General features: G+C 36.8%; 1 protein-coding gene across 2 annotated transcripts in view; it reads left to right on the forward strand.

Moving 5' to 3' along the window:
• Window positions 1–17,142, forward strand: part of SLC25A40 (solute carrier family 25 member 40) — a 33,253-nt gene extending 16,111 nt beyond the window's left edge. For both annotated transcript variants that reach the window (XM_055123704.1, XM_055123705.1), the window contains 7 exons: window positions 3,426–3,493; window positions 6,686–6,810; window positions 7,183–7,356; window positions 8,291–8,400; window positions 10,587–10,668; window positions 14,622–14,702; window positions 15,475–17,142. In XM_055123704.1, coding sequence (XP_054979679.1) covers window positions 3,426–3,493; window positions 6,686–6,810; window positions 7,183–7,356; window positions 8,291–8,400; window positions 10,587–10,668; window positions 14,622–14,702; window positions 15,475–15,587 — 753 coding nt within the window. In that variant the 3' untranslated portion in view covers window positions 15,588–17,142. The remainder of the gene's footprint in view (window positions 1–3,425; window positions 3,494–6,685; window positions 6,811–7,182; window positions 7,357–8,290; window positions 8,401–10,586; window positions 10,669–14,621; window positions 14,703–15,474) is intronic.
• Window positions 17,143–21,912: the final 4,770 nt, after the last annotated feature.

Here is a 21,912-nt window from a genome sequence, read left to right on the forward strand (position 1 = left end):
AAGTTTTTGCTGCCTAACTGACAGATAGGTAACAGTCCTAACATAAAAGAAGGTGAAAACCACAGTATAAACCATAGGTCCAGTTGACTCCTATTTCATTTAAATATTTTGAGCGTGTGTGTGTGTGTGTGTGTGTGTGTGTGTGTGTGTGTGTGCTTGTGAGTGACACTGGGAATTGAACCCAGTACCTAACGTATGAGAGGCAAGTGCTTTACTATTGAGCTACACCCCCAACCCCTAAATCTTCTAACTTCTTACCAATTTTTTAAAAATTATTTGAATAATCACTAATAGAGGAGTTAAAGTCTTTAATTAGGATTAAGAATCTGTTTCTTTTCCTTTTAGTCCTGTTATTAGATATACACTTATTGATAATTTTATATTTTCAGATGCATTTGTATCATAATGAAATATCTTCCATCACTGGTAATATTCATTATCTTAAATTCTTTTACCTTATAATAACATAGGCACTTCAGCTTTCTGATACCAGTGTATGGTGTATCTTTTTCAATCTTTTTCTTAAAGATATATTGCTGGGCCTTGTTTTATTTAAGTTCACTGAAAATCTCTTAACTTCTAATTGGAGTATTAATCTTTGCCCTTATTATAATATTTATATGGTATTATTAGTGATGTGTGGCTGCTCAGCTGTTAACCCCTTTTCTATTTGCTCTCTTTTTTCCCCCTCCCTTCCTGCCTTCTTTTGGATAAATGGAATTAAAATAATACTGCACTGATTTATTAGTTTCCATTTCTAGGGAGACAATTTTCCAAAGGTGCTTGACAGTTGCACATCTTATAAGCAAGTAACTGACTGCCCTTTGACCTAGCCTATATTTTCAGACACATGTATAGTGAATAATCTTGAGAGAGAAGAGTGTTTCTCTAAAGAGGCAACAGAAGATATCTTTACTGTACATTATAAATAATTTGGGTTTTCTAAGCTCTGATTTCTTCTAAAGTGCAGTCTCCTATATATTCAAGACTTCTTTAAGGAATCTGTGGATATTAGGAGTCAGAGAACTAACATAAAAATGTTACACTCTAGCTGCCACAGATGTAGTGAGTAATGAACTGTTCTTCAGTTCTGACGCCAGACAGCCTTCTTCTAACTTTCCTAAGTTTATGCAGGCCAGCTTCATTTGAAAGTTGACTACAATCACACATCTCTCAGTTCTTGATCCCATTCATTCGCACTATTCTTTTTTTGTGCTTTGCTTCATGTGTTTTATGCCTTTGTACTTTACAAATTCCACAGCCTAGCAATATGATTTCCTTACTTTTAAAGTAATGAAAAGGAGAAAGAGGGAGTAGATTTTATATTTATCCACATATTTACCACTTTTGCTCAACTTTCCATTTTGAAGGTCTTAATATTTAGTGTCATGATTCCCCATTCTGAAGAATATTTTTCTTTCTTTAAGAAATTAATTTTGGGAAAAAAACCAGAAATTAATTTTGGGGATGCTGGAGCAATAGTGAGAGAGAGAGACAGAGACAGAGACAGAGACAGAGACATAGAGAGGAGAGAGAGGAGAGATGCAGCCCCAACCAACCCTATATCATTTCTTCAGTGCAAGGTTTTGGAAAAAAAATTCTCTCAGGTTTTGTCTACATTGTTCTTATTTAAAGATAAAATTTAATGAATATTTTTAAAAATAATTTTTCTAAAGTACATTTTGAAATAATTTTGATGCATAAAGAATTTTGATTTAATTTTCTTTTCAGCACTCTAAATATTTCACTGACTTCTGGGGGGCTTCCATGAAATCTTCACTTGTGTCACTATGTGTATTACGACTTTTGACTGAAAGTTTTTAGATTTAGAGCTTTGTAAATTGTAAATTTAACTAATCTGGAGAAAAGTTTGACCATCACTTTTCAAGTAATTTCCTTTCTTATTTTTCCTTCCATAGTAACTCCAAATAAACTTATGTTGTACTACTTGAAATATATTCTCTCAGCAATGTTATCTTAATTTTTTTTCATTCTTTTTCTCCTTAGATTCAAATAATTTCTTTGTCATCAAGTCAAACAGCTCTTTTCTGTGGGTCTCCCTTTGACTGTTTTGTTGGGTTTTGTTTGTGTTGGACCACACATGGTGGTGTGTGGTGGGGCTCCTCCCAACTAGGTGCTCAGGAGTTGCTCCTGGGACCGTGTAGTGTTGGAGATCAAACCCAGGTCTTCTGCACTCAAAGCATAAGAAGACCATCGAGCTCTCTCTCCAATTCTGTTGGCTTTTTTGTCTTTCATATCTTATCTATCATTTGAATCATGTCAGGATTGGCATGTATTGGCTGTTTTTTCTTTGAGTGTGAATACATTTTCTTGCTTTGATTATGGACACTGTGAGCCAAGCAGTCATAACGACAGGGTTCTTTTATATTCTTCTGGTGGTTCATTTTTTGTTGGAGAGCATAATTGACTCTGCCTAGAATCAGATTCCAAACTAGACCCCTTCTTAGTGGGCTGCAACTAAATTTTTGACTAAAATTTTTTCAACCTTCAACTGCCACTACTTTTTGCCTCTTCTTGCCAAGATCTGTTTTTCCAGAATTGTTTTCCAGAATTCTCCTCTTACTGCTAATTTTGAACTTTGTACTTGCCTTCTCAAGCAAGTAAGGTGTTATCTGCCAATTCCACAGGGACCAAAAGTGCAAACTTGCAAATTTCATTTCTCTTTGAGCAGATATTTTGAGTAAAGGGTTTAAATAGATTTCAGCTAACAGGTTTAGAAAATGTTTTCTCAGCTTTCATAATTGGTGAGGATAGTTTATCTGATTACTCACTTCTTGTAATAATCTGAAAAAAAAATTGGTTTCTTAGGCCTAAGTTTGTTGTTGTTGGGGGGCCAGCTGCTGGCAGTGCTCAGGTGCTATTCCCAGATGTACTTGGGAATCACTCATGCCAGTGTTCAGGAGATCATTCACCCTACCTGCCCAGCCCCAAATCAATGTATTTTTAATATTAGAACGTGTTCACCTTCCACACAGTCAAAAATTGAGTAATAACTTTTGTTTCTTTGTTTATGGGCCATAACCATCTGTGCTCAGGGATAAATAACTCTTGGCTCTGTGCTTAGGGATCATTTTTGGCAGTGGTTGGAGTGATTATTTGAGATGCTGAGTATCGAACCCAGGTTGACTGTGTACAAGGCATTTGCCCTGACCACTATATTTTCTCTCCATCCTCAAGTCATAAGTTTTTTTAGTCTGTTAAGAGGAGAGTACCATCCAGAAAGCTTGTGTTTGGAAATGGAGAAAAATGTAATTTTTGAAAAAATAGACACATATAAATCAAAGAAGTTCATATTTTAGAAATAAATGTTTTGAAAGAATCAAATTACCAAATCAGTAATTTAAAACATTTTGCATATGAAGTTTTGGGATATATTTTGACCAATTTTTTTATTATAATTTTAGGATGCCTTTTTGAAAATAATTCGAAATGAAGGCATTAAATCCCTGTGGAGTGGCCTTCCCCCTACCTTGTAAGTTGAAATGTAATATTTTTCTTACTAATTGAGTAGTTTTCTTTTTTGGTCTGGGACCACACCCGCTGATGCTCAGGAATTACTCCTGGCTCTGCACTCAGGAATTACTCCTGGCGGTGCTCAGGGGATCTAATGGGATGCCAGGGGTTGAACCCAGGTCAGCCATTTACAAAGCAAATGCTGTACCTGCTATCTTATTGCTGCTATTCTATTGCTCCCGCTCCAGTGAGTGTTGTTTTGCCCAATAATCAGCATGTTTGGATAAGATTGTGTATTTTGCAGTTGTTATCATTTGGGGGCCACAACTGGCAGTGCTTAGGGGCTATTTCAAATTTTATACTTGGAGTCATTCCTGGCAGTGTTTAGGGGACCATACACTATATCTTTCCAACGCCAAATCACGTATTTTTAGTGTTATAACTTGTTCACTTTCTAAAGCATTGCTGTGTGAGTCTCACAACTACACATACATTTAGTGATTTTCTGGAAAGACTGATGGGACTTAAAGATTACACTTAAAGTTCATGGTACTTTATGGCAAAAAGATACAAAACAGATACAGCAAGGGAAAAAAACACTGTAGACCAGCTGATCAGACTTCTAGGCTTCCAGAGTCCTCCCTCGTGACATCCCTAGAATAGAATGTCCTTCATCTTAGTTTTTTTACTTTATTTTGGTTTGGGGCTTTATGAGTGAAGAGGGGACCGTGCAGTGCTTTGTTTTTGCTCAGCTCATGAGGCTTGCACTCTCTCTTCTCTCCCCCCTTTGCCCTCATCCCCCAAGAGTTTCTTTACAGCACCTTCAATTTCAGTGTCTTGGACTTTCACTGGGGACTGATATTAGGCATATTTTGTCTTTAGGGCAAGCAGTGATTAACAAAGTACCACACCCACAAAAGGACAAAAATAATATATATCATTTGCACAAAACAGTTTAAGTGTTACAGACACACACAAACCTTACTATAAGGAACATACTTGAAAAAAAAATTATTGTATTTAGATAAATGTCAAGCAGGAATATAGGTCTTCCTGAAGCATGAAAGACTTATTTGAATAAGGTCTTGCTATATTAATTGAATCTTTTTTTAATCGAATCACCTTGAGATACCCAATTACAAAGTTGTGCATGGTTGTGTTTCAGTCATACAATGTTCCAACACCCATCCCTCCACCAGTGTACACTTTGCCTCACTTGTGACCTCTTTTTTCTTCCGGCAGTCTCCCCACGCCCAGCCTGTCTTTGGCAGTCTCTCTCTCTCTCTCTCTCTCTCTCTCTCTCTCTCTCTCTCTCTCTCTCTCTCTCTCTCTCTCTCTCTCTCTCTCTCTCTCTCTCTCTCCCTTCCCCTTTTCCCCCTCCTCCCCCCTCTCTTTCCTGTTTATACAGGTATTGAGAGGTTATCATACATATCCCTTTACCTCCTTTGAGCACTCAGTACTTGCCCAGAGCCATCATTTCTAACTGTCATTGTGTCATTGTCATAGTGGTCCCTTATCTGTCTTAACTGCCCTCTCCCCTTAACCCCCTACCCCCAAACTTGTGGCGAGTTTCCAACCATGGACCAGGCCATCTGGCCCTCATTTCTACTGTCCTTCGGTTTAATTGAGTGTGTGGTGCACTAACATACCTTCTTATGTTCAGAATTTAATAATTTGGTATTCAGAATGTCAATAAAATTGACATTTTATTATACTAAAATGAGATTGTGATATGTTCACTTTCCTTTTTCTAGATAATTTTAATTCTTAACTATTAATTTAATATGATGAATTGATAAAGCTTAGTTTAAAAATCCCAGCTATAAGTAGCACTCCCTTTCAGAGTCCTGCTTATAACTTGAATTTCTCTGTCTCGTTTCTAATTTACTTTTTAAAAGTGGAGCAACTTAGACAACTTTGAGGTGTATATTTTAAACAGAGCCCAAGGTTATAAAACTAGTGGCAGATCTGTAACTAGCAGTCAATACTATTTCTAAATTCTTTTTTTTGTTTGTTTGTTTTTGGGTCACACCCGGCGATGCACAGGGGTTACTCCTGGCTCTTCACTCAGGAATTACTCCTAGCGGTGCTCAGGGTATCCTGTGGGATGCTGGGATTAGAACCCGGGTCGGCCGCATGCAAGGCAAACGCCCTACCCGCTGTGCTATCGCTCCAGCCCCTATTTCTAAATTCTTATCATCCGATTTCACCTGGAACTTTAAGAATTTCAGAGTGTGGTCTATGAATGTTCATATGAAGGGAACACCAAGTAAAATGTGGTTGGAGGCCACAAGAGGGAAGGGTGATGCGTGCTGAAAGTAGACTAGAGACTTAACACGATGACCACTCAACACCCGTATTGCAAACCACAACACCCAATTGGACAGAGAGAACAAAAGGGAAAACCCTGCCACAGAGGCAGGGTGGGGTGGGGGAAAATGGGATTGGGGGGTGGAGGGATACAGGGTTTATTGGTGGTGGAGAATGGGCACTGGTAAAGGGATGTGTTCTTGAACATTGTATGAGGGAAACACGAGCACGAAAATGTATAAATCTGTAACTGTACCCTCACGGTGATTCACTAATTAAAAAATAAATTAATTTTTAAAAAAAACCATAAACACAAATGGATTTCTTGTTCCATTGCTGTTTATGATAAGACAGTGTTTGCAACTTTGAAACTATTAACTAAGTTCCTTTTTGATGTTTTTATTTGAAAGAATGTCATTAGAGTTTCTTCAAAAGTAGCATATATGATTCTGACACGATTAATTGTATTTTATTTACAGGTAAAAATTAATATGATGTGTGGACCATTGTTCAGAATATTTTAGGTTGCTCTTAGACATGTAACTTCAGTGATTTTTTTTATTTTGTTACAGTATGTAATTTTGAAGAATGAGCTGGGGAATAAAAAGCAGAAGTAGTTAAGAAGATAAAGAAGTCCCTTATTTTTCTTTTCCTGTTTTTGATCTGATTGGGTGCTCCATAATTTATCTTTACAACTGAAATATAAATTTCTGGAAGACAGTTACCTATTTTATATCTTTTTTGAACTTCTAAGTTAATTATTCTCATGATTAAAGACTTAAACAGACTGATTGAATTGGTTTTCCGTTTAAACAAGATGTGAGGATTTTAGCTATTATCTAATTTAAGAATATATTTGTCTTGTAATAATTTTATACAAATCTTTTTTTTATTCTAACAGAGTGATGGCAGTTCCTGCCACAGTTATTTATTTTACCTGCTATGATCAATTAAGTGCTCATCTGAGATCTAAATTAGGAGAAAACGAAAACCGCATACCAATCATAGCTGGAATTGTGGCCAGGTGTAAGTATTAAATTTACTACATTTTAATTTGATTTATGTTCACTACTCTTTTAAAAAATTGATATTTGTAGTGAATTTAAATAAAATACAGAGGATTGGAACGATATATTTTGTTTAATGTTTTATGCTGATTTGTTAGCACATTGAAAAAAATCACTTGATACATCTCAGTGGAATCTTAGATATTTTAGATCTGAGATTTTAGGATGTCGGATTAATGTCAAATTGATGCCCAGGTGATGAATCATTTATTTTATAGGCTTAATTAGAGTTATAAAGAAGGAAATTTGCTTCTATGCAGGACATTTTATTTTGTGCTATGAGAGGTTTAGTGGGGGCACTAATTTGCTTTTTTGTTTGTTTTTGTGTTAGTTGGTGCAGTAACTGTGATAAGTCCATTAGAATTAATTAGAACTAAGATGCAGTCTAAGAAGTTTTCCTACAAGGAGCTACATCAATTTGTCAGCAAGAAAGTATCTGAAGATGGTTGGATTTCCCTTTGGAGGGGCTGGGCTCCTACTATTCTTAGAGATGTACCATTCTCAGGTAGGATTTATCTCATTAGCATTCCTAAAGTTAGGTTGCCTTGTCCTTATTATATATTACTTTTAAATCAACTACCTCCTTAAATTATTATTTTTAGATGATCACATGGATTTTTTAATATGGAATACATTATTAAAAATGTATTTAGAGCTGGAGAGAGAGTACAAGGGATAAAGCACCTGGCTTGCATACTGCTGACTTGTTTGCTGTAAAGCACTGCATATAGTCCCTGGGACACTGCCAGGAGTGATCATTGAGCACAGAGCCAGGAGTAAGTCCTGAGCACAAGCCAGATGTGCTCCCCACTTCCCCGCCAGAAAAAAAAGACTTTTTCCTTTTGCTTTACTCGGATTGCCCAACTTAGTAGTTACAGTGTGTGACCTTATATAAATAACTTCTAACTTCAATTGACCAATTTTTCCCCAAATTTTTCTATGTTCTGAATGAGATTTTCTTTACTTTGCTATCTCCTACAATTCTGTCAGGATTTGTAATTAGAGCAATAGCTTTACTTTTATTTATTTATTTTTTTGGCTTTTTGGGTCACACCCGGCAATGCTCAGGGCTGACTCCTAGCTCTGCACTCAGGAATCACTCCTGGCGCGGCTCAGGGAACTATATGGGATGCTGGGAATTGAACCCGGGTCGGCCGCAAGCAAGGCAAACGCCCTACCCATTGTACTACTGTCACTCCAGCCCCGAAATAGCTTTACTGTAATGAAGTGGGGTTTTTTTTGTTTGTTTTTAATGCTTCTTACTGCTAGAAGATTAATGAAAATTTGGCTCCTTTTAAAAAAATCTCAGTATCTGTGTAAACAGAAAGCAATGTATGTGAATGTTAAAATTTCTCTTTTCCTTAAATATGTAACTTCATCAGTGTTTTCTTCAAGGCTCACACTTAAAAATATGTTTATTTTACTTACTGATCTTATAGCACTGTACTGGTATAACTATGAAATTTTAAAGAAGTGGTTGTTGAAAAAGTCTGGTTTATATGAACCAACATTTATGATCAACTTTACTTCCGGGGCATTGTCTGGTTCTGTAAGTATATTCTTTTATTATTAATATTTCAAAATATTAATTATTTTGGTAGACTATTTACTGGTATATTTTACTAAGATAACTCATATGCCATTAAAATATTTTAAACATTTATTTTTAAAAACTTATGTAATTTTAAAAAAATTATATATTCTTATATTATTACAATTATAATGATAATGGTTTGGTGCTTCATTAATTTTAAAGTATTTGGAAATTTTGGGCTGGAGCGATAGCACAGCGGTTGGGTATTCACCTTTCATAAAGCCGACCCGAGTTCGATTCCTCCGTCCCTTTCGGAGATCCCGGCAAGCTACTGAGATTATCGAGCCCGCACGGCAGAGCCTGGCAAGCTACCTGTGCATATTGGATATGCTAAAAACAGTAACAATAAGTCTCTCACTGAGAGATGTTACTGGTGCCCGCTCGAACAAATGAGATGACAGTGACAGTGGAAATTTTGGAGAAGATAGGACTATGGCTTTCAGTGCTCGTGCTACTCCTGATCTATATTCAAGGATTCGCTTCTAGTATGCTCAGGGAACCATATGCAGTGCGGGGGACTGAACCAGGGTCAGCTACAATGCTCAGCAAGCACCTTATTTACTATGCACTCTATATCCCCATTATTTAGAAAATTTAAATGAAAATAACAATAGATTTGGTATTTATATATCACAGTCTAATCCTGTCACTGTCACTGTCATCCCTTGCTCATTGATTTGTTCGAGTGGGCACCAGTAACATCTCTCATTGTGAGACTTGTAGTTACTGTTTTTGGATATCGAATATGCCACGGGTAGCTTGCCGGGCTCTGCCGTGTGGGCTCCATACTCTCGGTAGCTTGCTGGGCTCTCCGAGAGGGGCGGAGGACTCGAACACGGGTCGGCCACATAAAAATGACATTTGAGAACTATTGTACTATTTGATAGATACGTTTAAACCATGAATATCTGTAGAACTTGCAGTTTAAATCTATTTTACTTAGATTTAATTTTTATTTATTTTGTTTCTAACATATTTGATGAAAAAATTAAATGCTTACTAGATACTGGATAATTTCTGCTTGTTATACCTTTTTGTATTATATTGTGTGGTAAAGAAATAAAGGAACACACAGAAACAGCGAATTACAAATGCTAGTTTGGGGAGTTAGAGATCTGATTTGTTGTCTTTATTTTTTGCTTTTGTTTGGGGGAGGGACACTCATGGCAGTGCTTGGGGGACTGTTTGATGACAGGGATCAAAAGCATTGGGGCAGCCTCATGTAAGGCATGTGCTCCAGCCCTTTGAACCTTCTCTGCCCCCTGTCTGGATTGAATTGTGGTTCTGTCAGTAATATTTGGGTGACCTCAAGAATGTAGAGGAACTTCTGTGACAGCATTACTTACTCCTGAATTTGGGGGAGAAATACGTAGACATGAAACCAATTTTGGTTTTGTTTGTCAGGGTGCCATATCTGGGGGTGCTCAGGGGACCATATGGAATGCCGAGGACTGAACCTGGATTGGCGGCGTGCAAGGCAAACACCCTACCTGCTGCACTATCACTCTAACCCCTGAAACTATTTATTTTTATTTTTATTTTTATGAGTCACCATAAGATAGTTATGAAGTTGTTCATGATTGGTTTTCAGTCATACAATGTTCAACATCGTCCCTTCACCATTGTATATTTCCCTCCATTCGTGTCCCCAGTTCCCCCACCCCACCCGTTTGCCTCTGTGGCGACACTTTTCCCTCCCCTTCCTCTCTCTCTCCCTCTCTCCCTCCCCCCACCCCCTTGCTCTTGCTCTCACACTCTCTCTCTCTCTCTGAAACTAATTTTTTTTAAATAAAAATTTGGGGATTCCAGACAGTACAGCAGACAGGGTATTTGCCTTGCACATGGCCAACCCCAGTTTGATCCCCAGCATCCCATATTGTTTCCTGAGCCTGCCGGGAGTAATTCCTATGTACAGAGTCAGAAGTAATCTCTGAGCACTGGCACTGTTCCTTTATTCCTTTACAAACAAAACAAAATAAAGATAAAATAACTTTTTTTCTTTATATATATTGGTTTCACTTTATGTTTCAATTGTAGTTTTACTTATCATCCTTATTAAGTAACATGCCAATTAGAAGAATGTAAAACTACACTGGGAAAAATTTAAAGTAAAATTTAATCAATTTTACTCCTTTTGTTAGATTGCAGCTGTTGTTACTTTGCCATTTGATGTAGTAAAAACACAAAAGCAGACACAACTTTGGATATATGAAAGTCATAAAAGTAAGTGTACTTAAAATAGTTTCAAGCTTTCATGAATATTTTTTCCTCTCCAGGATGTTGTTAGGAATATTTTAAATAGGGAAAACAAAATTCCCCTCCTTTGATGCTTTATTTAAGTGAAAATAATAAGCTGTTGGAATGGAAAGTCAGAATATAAGTACTTAGGGCCAGAGATAGAGTACAGTAGGTAGATTGCTTCCTTGCACGAATCTGACCTTGTATGGTCCCCAACCACTCTGTGGCCCAAAACTCAAAAGGAAAAAAGTACTGTGAACCCAAACAAGACATTTTATGAGATGTAAATCATATTTTTCCTTAATCAGAGTTAAGTCTCATACCTGCTGTACAAATAATTCAATTATTGAAATATTCTTTCATGTAAGTCTAGAGAGATCTGTATGAAGGATAGGAAATTCCAGGGAAATCTTTCTCTCTTGCTGTTTTGTTTCATTCGTATGCAAATGTATTTTTCCTATTTTAGTTTTCTAAAAATTTTTGGTGTGTTTCCCCCCCCCCCTTAGTATTCCCTTTATTTTTTTTACTTCTTTATTACCTGCAGTTCCCTTTAAAACAAAAGTCTACTAGCTCACTGCAAAAGTCTACTAGCTCACTGCATCATTATATATGGAAATACCTCAAATCTATGAGAAATTATTCTGTACAAAACCACATCAGATAAGACTTTTAAAAAGCTTGTTACAGTTTTTTTCTAACACATCTGCAAAATAGTTTGTATGCAATATGAACATTCACATTTTATAGCTTTGGAAGAAAATTTATTACAGAACTCAAAATGATTGATGAATTTTAGTAATAACTTTTCTCTTATCAAAATCGTTTTTTTTTTTTTTCTTTTTGGGTCACACCCAGCGATGCTCAGGGGTTACTCCTGGCTTTGCACTCAGGAATTACTCCTGGCGGTGCTTGGGGGACCATATGGGATGCCGGGGATCGAACCTGGGTCGGCCGCGTGCAAGGCAAACGCCCTACCCGCTGTGCTATCGCTCCGGCCCCTCTTATCAAAATCTTAGTTCTCTTCAATATTAGACACTGATTAAAACATGTAGCTATTCAGTTTATTGTCAGTGCTCTTCCACGTTCTTATTTTAGTTACTTACATGTTCTATCAGCCTATCTCTTTTACCTTGATAGTTCAGAATTTTTTCTTTTTGGGTCATACCTGGCGATGCTCAGGGGTTACTCCTGGCTCTGCTCTCAGGAATTATTTCTGGAGGTGCTTGGGGGAGCATATGAGATGCTAGGGACCAAAAACAGGTTTGCTGCATGCAAGGCAAATGTCCTACCCATTATACTATCACCCCAACCCTGTAATTCAGAATCATTTTGTTTCATTTGCATTCAGCAACTTAAAATTCCTATGCCTCTAACAAGTGTGCTATCTTATATAGCAGGATTATTTAGAATAATTCATCATAAAATATTACTGGTGGTAAGGGGTAACAGTAATAATGCAAGTACCACCTTCCTGAGGATTATGATAAAGAAGATACACACTAATTTGAGAACTCCTCATTTATATACTTTAAGCCTTGGGGTCATGTGGGATGTTTTTCAATATCCTAAAGCTTGGACATTCTCCTCGGTAAGCTGTGGTCGAATATATTTATGTATGATTTGGCTTATGGACTCTAAAATGTTCCATAGATTGTGATTGTACATCCCACTGAGACTGGAAGAGGGAGGCATCCTCTTTCAGCGGACTGAACTCTTACCAGTCACTGCTTTTTTAACCACAGTGAAAGGACATCTGGTGTAGGTTGTGTTGCAGTGAAGGCTGTAGAGCTGTAGGAACATTACCAGGCAGGTGAGGGTACAATTTGGTACAACTGCTTCAAAAGTAATCTGACAGCAACAATTCCCCTACTAGCTTTGTATCCTAGATAAACTTGGAGATATACAAAGACATACGATGACAGATTTTTAATCCATTTAAGTTAGAAACCAGACACATGTCTGGAAAATGGGTCAGTGGTGAAAATCTGTGTAATTAAACTGGACAAAATAATAACTACAGTAGCAAATATAATCCTAGAAGTAGCTGCATCAGGGTTAAATTACAATGTGTATCATTTCTATAAAATTTTAGAGCATGAAAAACAAGTATATGTATATATATATATGTTACATATATATGTACATATATATATTATTTGCACAGGGGTAAGGCATTTGCCTTGCACATGGCCAACCCGGGTTCAATTCCTCCATCCCTCTCAGAGAGCCTGGCACGCTACCAAGAGTATTCCACCCGCAGGGCAGAGCCTGGCTAGCTACCCGTGGCATATTCAATATGCTAAAAACAGTAACAAGTCGTCTCAATGTGCACTGGTGGAGGGATGGGTTTTTGATCATCGTGTGATTGTAACCCAAACATGAAAGCTTGTAACTATCTCATGGTGATTCAATTAAAAAAAAAAGAGGTCTTACAATGGAGATGTTACTGGTGCCCGCTTGAGCAAATCGATGAACAACAATGGATGACAGTGTTACAGTGCTATGTTCCATTTTAATACAGGCGAGATAAAGCATGAGAAAGGCCATGAAGTAAACAAGTATTTTTTTCTGAAATTAGGAGAATAATCACTGGGAAGGAAGACACAGAAGGCTTCAGTTGTACATGAAAGCCACAGTTGTTATGACTTGATAAATTTTATTAGTAAATGAATGGATTTTTTTTTTGTGTTCAAAATAGTAGCACTGCACTGCACTGTCGTCTCATTGTTCATCAATTTGCTCAAGCGGGTACCAGTAACATCTCCATTGTGAGACTTGTTGTTACTGTTTTGGCATATCAAATATGCCACGGGGAGCTTTCCAGGCTCTGCATTGTGGGTAGGATACTCTCAGTAGCTTGCCAGGTTCTCCGAAAGGGAAGGAGGAATTGAACCCGGGTCAGCTGCATGCAAGACAGAAGCCCTATCCGATGTCCAAAATAGTAACATCGAATAATTAACAGTGTTTCAGTTTTTTTTTTTTCAAATGGAAACAACCCCAAGGATTTATTGTCATATGGCAATAACATACTAGTGATCCAAATAATATGAACAAATGTTTTAAGACACTTTTTAAAAAAAAACACCTAAAAACAAACTGAGAAATCTCAATGATTTCTCATGTCACCCATCATTTCTAGTTGGAAACACTTTGGAACAGAGTAATATTATCTCCTTTTAGCATGATCCAACTCAGTATTTTTCTTGACTTTGTTTTAAGTGAATCTCTTCTGGGGAGAATGAGCTATTTTCCTAGAATGTCACTGTAAAAGTATTTTTAATGTTTGCATATTTCATGAAAAACATTTATTTGGGCTTCTCTTTGGCTTTGGGAACCACATGAAGAATCTCTGTACATTGTTTTTTATTTCAATTACAAAAAATTATTAAGACTTGGACACATTCTCTGCTAACCACATCACAACTTGAGAATATTTCCAATTCTTTCATTTTTCTAAATAAAATGATTTTACCTCACTAAAAATAATAAATAAAGAATATATATTAAGACCTGGGAAAAAATATAAAGGATAGCTACTTCTAGACTTAAACATCAGTTTAGGAAAAGTCTTCTCTTTATCCCTCCTTTATTGTGTCCAGTCTTCCATGATTTTAAATATATAGCCTTCTGCTACTTTGGTTTTATATTTGAGTCACAGCTGGAGGTGTTCGGGGCTCTACCAGGTACTGTTCATGAGCCCATGTGGCACTTAGGATTGAACCTGGTCTCTACAGACAAAGTATGTTTTTAGGTCATTGAGTTATCGCCCTATCCTGTCCACCCCCATTTGCCAATTTAATGCAAATTTAAAAAAAAAATTTTGACCTGTTCTTATAATTAAACACTATACTTACAAAAGCCAAAGCAAAAAACAATTTTTCATTTGGATTAGAAATTAAGTGCTAATTTACAGTAATATCCTTTTCTTTTATATTTAGATCCTATGTCATCACGTTTGTCAACCTGGGTTATACTGAAGAACATTGTTGCTAAGAATGGATTTTCTGGATTATTTACAGGTAAACATATTTTGTTTACCAAATCATTTAATCATTGTTTTACTTTTAAATCTGTCACTTTCTTGGACAAACAGGGGAAGATCTCACTTACCTGTGATATACAAAATAACTGAATGAGGGAATGCAACATAGTAAAGGTGGTGCAGGAGGATGCTGAGGTTACCCTTGCCCCCAGTGTGTAGAGAGGAGAAGGGCAGTGTAGGAAAGAAATCAGGGTGAGGGGCTGTCAGGCAAGAATGGAAGAGATTGACAGGAAGCAAAGGGAAGGAGGGGTCAGGAGCCTGGGGCAGATTGGTAGTGTAGGGGAATGGGTCAGCTCTGTATTCAAACCACAGTCTCAGCAACACTGAAAACAAGAGATCCAGACTTTAAACTGCGCCTGTTGAGGTGCAGGCTGCCGGGAAACTGGGGAAACTGGTGGAGGAAAGATAATACTGCTAGTGGTTTTGGTGCTAGAACGCTGTATGTCTGAAACTTCGAGTAACTGTGAATTATGGTTCTTTAAATAAAAAAATACTAAAAACCTATCATCTTATTAACCTCCAGCAGAAAATTATTGAAAACATTCCATATTATTCCCTTTTGAACATCTTTATAGTAAGTTTCTCAGAGTTAAATGATAACGATGAAATTTCAATATGATCATGGAATTGAAGTGAGGCGATAAGGAGTGAGCAGTTTAGTTTTTGATGTCAGTTAATTTGATCATTATCAGAATAAAAGCAAAGAAATTTTTTTAAAATAAGGTAAAAGTTATTATTTTTTTTTTCAGGCCTGATTCCTCGTTTGATTAAAATTGCTCCTGCTTGTGCTATTATGATCAGTACATATGAATATGGAAAGAAGTTTTTCCAGAATCAAAACGCTCAACAGCAATACCAGTAATGCTTTTTCAACTTGAGATAAATGTAGTCAAAAATGAGATAAATTTATTTTTTTCACCATTATCTTATAATGATTTTGTATCATTTTATAGTTCACTTCTCTATAATTTAAGTGAACAGTAATTTCTACATGCATCTATGACATAATCCTAATTTTCAAAGTAAGTTACTATTCTAATTTTTGAGGTAATAAAAAAGGTGTTTTGGAAATCACAAGCACTAAAAAAATATTATTCCTTAGCTGCAGAACCAGCAATCTCTGGGAGTTTAATATTGTAGGTTTTGAAATAACAAATTTATTGGCAGTATGTTTAATAAATCAACAAATTCAAAAATGTGTGCTGACCAACAGTATCTTGAAGAAAAAAGCCCGTCTTTTATGCACATTTAAATCATGTAATAATCATTTCATAAAGTAGGTAATAGAAGACAGTCTTTAACATTCACATTTATCAGATATTACCTATTAGATTTTTTCTTTAATTCATTTGAATCCATTTTTTTAAATCTTCATGTTTTTACCCCATTACTGTTTTATGTATTAGGGTTTTTCTTAATTTTCTCTTTCCGAACCACATACAGTCATTGTTGTGATATAATTGCTGCTATTTTTGATAAATAAAAATCTTGTATTATCTACCGTTTCTTCAAGAGAGAGAATTTCAACTGATTTTATTAAATGTTCACTTCTGTAAAATTTAGCACCAGAAAAAAAGTTACATTTATTTGTAAAAATGTGTTGGCACAAGAAGAGCCTTTGGTTTCAGTCATCTTATATTTAAAGTCATCATTATTTCTGACATTAGCTAGAATCTAGCTTCATGAGCTATGGGTCACATCCCAAAAAAAATGTTAGCAACAGCAAACAAAGTTTTGAATACTCAGTATTCAGTCATAAGAAATCCAAAGTGTTTGGGACAACACTCATCTGTGTTGCATTTCTCCTGCAAGGCTGCAAGGCAAATGGCAAGTGAAAGAAAGCTGTCCTCTAGGTCACCTGTTTCAGTCTTTCACACCTGTAGGCCAGCACCTGCCGTCTAACCTCCACAGCAGGCGGCAGTTGGTAAGGTCTGTGTAGACAAGTCCATCTCCACCACTGCACGCAGCCACCTTCTAGATCAGTTCTATTGCTTGTTCTAACAAAACTGAAATTAAAATACTTCACCATTCACAAAATATTTCCAAAATGTTCCTTGATTTTTTCATTTCTCACATTAGTATGCTAATTTAAGGGACTAAACAGCAGTTTCCTTGTGGAAATAACAATGTACAAAAATAATAATAATGACTATAGATTCTAACCTAAATAAAATGGCATTAAATAAAAATGGCACAATGGCATGATAAATAATTTTAATATTAGTTTTTCAGAATCTATATCCTATAAGAAAAAGCACTTTATTGCAGTAAATGTGTATTTAATGAAAATGTAAAGCATTTCTTCTGCTAAAATAAAGTGTTATGTGTAAGCAACAAACTTCTCTAGTAGTATTTTATATAATAGTTGAAAAGTGCTTTATATGTTTCACCAGAAATAAACTACATAGGATAGCATGTGTTCTTTTGTATTTGTTGATTTTTTTAATTTATACATCTATGAACTATAAATATGTGACTTTAACTTCTATTTTCATTAAAATATTTTTGCTGTTAAAAATTATCACAGTGCTTGTAGCTTGCCTTCATATAAGCTGTTAATGCTATAGGCACACACATATTTTTGAAGAGTGCTATTCAAAAGTTTTAAATTTATCTTTCTTTTGCTGTGTTTCTTTTTTGCTGGGGCCATACCAGCTATGCTCAGAGCTTACTCCTGGCTCAGTGTCCAGGGATTCCTCCCGGTGGGCTTGGAGATCAGATGGGGGTCTGGGGATCAGACTGGTTGGCTGCATGCAAGGCAAGCACCTAACCCACTGTACCACTGCTCCAGCCCGCTGTATCTACTTAATAATTGGTGGAAGACATAAAAGTTTAGAACTGTGGGAACTGGAGTGACAGTGGGTAGTGCTTGCCTTGCATGCGGCCAATCTAGGTTTGATCCCCAGCACCACATATGGTCCCCTGGGCCCTTCCAGGAGTGATCCTTGAATGCAGAGCCAGGTGTAAGTCACACACTGCCAGTGTGACTGAAATTTTAAGTTAAAAAAAAAAAGATTTATAATTCTGCTTTCTAAGTACTACATATTTCAACCTATTATTTATAAATACTAGAAGTGAAACATCAGCAAGCACTTTGTTTACAGAAGTGGTAGAAAGTGCTTATAACTTATCATTAAAATAACCTCCTAAAATAACTTCACCCGTAGTTTGGGGGTTTTCTGGGTTTTTGTTGTTGTTGTTGTTGTTGTTGTTGTTGTTGCTTTGACACTTATTATACTCTGTATCTAAAGGAAAGGAAGTGGCTGGAGTGATAGCACAGCGGATAGGGCATTCACCTTACATGCAGCCGACTTGGGTTTGAATCCCAGCATCCTATATGGTCCCCTGAGCACCGCCAGGGGTAATTCCTGAGTGCATGAACCAGGAGTAACCCCTGTGCATCGCCAGGTGTGACCCAAAAAGCAAAAAAAAAAAAAAAAAAAGGAAAGGCAGCTTGAATTTAAACTTTACTATTTATGTATAGAGCTTTTGTTAGAAAAATATCAACAGTAAGGGTTTTGGTTTGTAATTGTGTTCTTGATACTATCTTTATAAGAAAATAGTTTAATTCCGTTAACGGTGATTTTTCTACTATACAAATTAATGCTTTAAAACTGTTAAGAAAGTTCTTTCTCAGGTGGTACATTTTCCCCACCTTCCATATAATACACATTTGACTTGAGGTAGATAATAGAGTCAAAATAAATTTTTCTGTTGATACTCTCAATTTATCATTCACCACCAGTTGAGACCCCTTATGGGGTAAGGTGGCATAAAAGGTACTGGGGACAGGCAGATGGGCAGTGCCTGCCTGCCTGCTCTCAGGGTTTCAGAGCTTTGACTGATAGAAGTATGTGAGGGGAGTGAAGAGCAGAATTTAATTTCATCTCATGATTTGAACAAGGGCTATTCAAACAACACTGTCATGGGTCATACTGGAAATGTAGTCAGAAGCTCCTGTGCCAAAGTATGAGCAAGCAAAAAGAAATTGGAATAACTAATCAGAAAGCGCTATTTTCTTTTTTCTCCAACATCAGTATTTTTACATTTTTTAGTATTAAACTATGTGTGTATGTGTATATATATATATACATAAACATATGAACATATATTCATATGTTTATGTATATTGTGTATATACATATTTGGACTGGAGCAATAGCACAGCAGGTAGGGCATTTGCCTTGCATGCGGCCGACCTGGGTTCGATTCCTCTGTCCCTCTAGGAGAGCCTGGCAAGCTACCAAGAGTACCTAGCCCACACGGCAGAGCCTGGCAAGCTACCCGTGGTGTATTCGATATGCCAAAAACAGTAACAAGTCTCACAATGGAGACGTTACTGGTGCCCGCTCGAACAAATCGATGAGCAACAGGATGACAGTGACAGTGACAGTATATACACATATATCACATATGTGTGTGTGTGTGTGTGTGTGTGTGTGTACTTGCCGGGTGTGGGGGGGCACACCTGTCAGTTCTCATGGCTTGCTACTGTGGTGCCCAGGAATTGAACCTGAATTGGCTGCATGCAAGGCAAGTGTCTTACCCACTGTAATTTTCTGTTCTACTGGAATCTTCTTCAAATAAAAACTACTTGAAGATACCTTTTAACTTGAAGTAAGTTCATTGTTCGACCTCTGTAAAATATGGTCTGCTTTCCAGCACCTCGTCTCTTCCCCAGGACCCCATCTCCTCCCCATCATCTGCTCCCTCAGCACCTTGTCTTCTCCCCAACGCCCCATCCCTTCCCCAGCACACCATCTCCTCACCAGCACCCCATCTCCTTAATTAGTCTGCTTATTTTCACCAAGTTTTATACATAGAGTGATTGTTCATATTTATCTTACACTTGGCAAGTATACTTGAATGTTATTTTCATTCTTACCAATAAACTCTAATTTTTTCAAAACACCAACTCCAACTTTTCACAGAGCAGTGAAGCGCACCCTCATCACAGTGGCCATCTGGCCTCAGCTAATTTAGAGAACACTTGCTAGCGATTGATTTGTGTAGAATTATATTGTTACACTGTTCTAAGTTTTCAAGTATAAGATTTATTTCCAAACAGGATCCCAAACCCATGAAAGAAATCAACTGTACCCAAAGGCCTTTTCATTGCTTGAAAAAGAAGTAAAGGGAAGGGGGCTGGAGCAATAGCACAGCGGGTAGGGCATTTGCCTTGCATGCGGTCAACCCAGGTTCGATTCCCAGCATCCCATATGGTCCCCTGAGCACTGCCAGGAGTGATTCCTGAGTGCAGAGCTAGGAGTAACCCCTGTGCATCGCCAGGTGTGACCCAAAAAGCAAAAAAAAAAAAAAAAAAAAAAGAAGAAGTAAAAGGAAAAAAAAAAAACCTAACACATTTTTGGAAGTCACCTGAGAGGAATATAACATCAACAGTCTGGCTTGTAAAGAACTACTAATTTCCCTTTCCATACTTAAATCAAACAAAATTTGTCTGTAATCTAAAGAGAAAGAATACATCAAAAATCACCTTACCAGTCACAAAAGGAAAAAGGAAAGGTTCTTGTCATATGAGTGTAGTTTCATATGACAAAGTGAGATGAAGAATATTAATAAAATATCACCAGGGAGAGATTAAAGCTTTATCTGCTTTTATGAAAATGTGAAGATTTAGTTGTTCACAGTTATTGTCTGAATTATTTGTCAACAAGAGAGAGATTTGCTTCTCCATTTTGTATAAAATGAAGAATTAGGAATTGGTTGGTTGATTAAACCTACTTAAAATTATAATTTTTTTAAACAATGAAAATTAGTCATGTAGACATGAGCAACAGAAGATTAACTCTATAGGAAGAAATTTGATTTAAAAATATTAAGAGGAAACTTGGAGGAGTTAAGGGAAAACCCTTTAACAAGAATTAATGTTCTTTTCTCTTCACATCAGTGATAGCACAGTGCGTAGGGCGTTTGCCTTGCACATGGCCGACCTGGGTTTGATTCCTCCGTCCCCCTCAGAGAGCCTGGCAAGCTACTGAGAATATCCCACCTGCACGGCAAAGCCGGGAAAGCTCCCCGTGGCGTAACTGATATGCTAAAAACAGGAACAACGAGTCTCACAATGGAGACATTACTGGTGCCCACTTGAGCAAATTGATGAACAACGGGACGACAGTGCTAAAAAAAGTGGGAAAAAAAAGTAATGCTGAGTTTAGCACATAAAAGTACATAAAACATCAGAATGTGTCCCTATGTAGTAAGGTGAGGTGTTGTGCAGTGAAACTCTGGTTTTAGTTGTCTTTTAAGAAAATAATTGTCAGTATGGGAAATAGATGAATAGTAAGATACCCTGTTTAACAATAATCAAAAGTTGAGATTTGAACTAAACTATCATTTTAAAAGCTACAATAATGATATCAGTATAATTTCATCTTCTCCCATCTTTTTAAAACTGCTGTTTAATAAAACAGATGCTAATGTAATGCTAAACAAAAGCTTCTTTGCTATTGTATTAAGACAGGTGATTTCACCTAACAAAGGAACTTTACCAAAACTTTATCATAATTGTAGATTTGGAATACATTCTTAACCACTTAAAAACTTGAATTTAACCTTAGTAAAGATAGATGATTAATTAAATAAGTACAATTTACTTTCCTTGTTACAGTTTATGTCTGTCATAAATCATAGTAGCTTGTGTTTGACATTTAACCTCTTAAGAATTTACCCTCATGGAGCTAGAGCAATAGTACAGGAGACAGGGTATTTGCCTTGCTCACAGCTGACCTGGGTTCGATACCTGGCATCCCATATTGGTTCGCAGAGCACCACCAGGAGTGAGTTCAGAGCCAGGAGTAACTGCTGAGCATCACTGGGTGTCAACCAAAAAGCAAAAAATAAAAATTTACCCTCATGATCTCATTTCTGCTGACATCATTCTGATGTTATCACAAAGCTGCCAAGAAATGTAGATGTTTCTGTATTACAGATAAGGAAACATAGGTGGCTATTTAGACATTAAATCAGCAACACCATTAGAACCACCATTTTACCATATCACTTCAGATTTCATATGTTGAAATAAAGATTTCTCCAAGACAATTTTCATATTAGTGTTTCACATCTGAAACATTTGCCAAATTTGTTGAAACAACTGTTCAGTGTTTGAATCAAGAAACTTCTCAATCTGAATCAAGTAACTTCTCAGGGAAAAATTATACCACAAA

This window comes from Sorex araneus, chromosome 1 (assembly GCF_027595985.1).
Source record: "Sorex araneus isolate mSorAra2 chromosome 1, mSorAra2.pri, whole genome shotgun sequence".
NCBI lineage: Eukaryota > Metazoa > Chordata > Mammalia > Eulipotyphla > Soricidae > Sorex > Sorex araneus.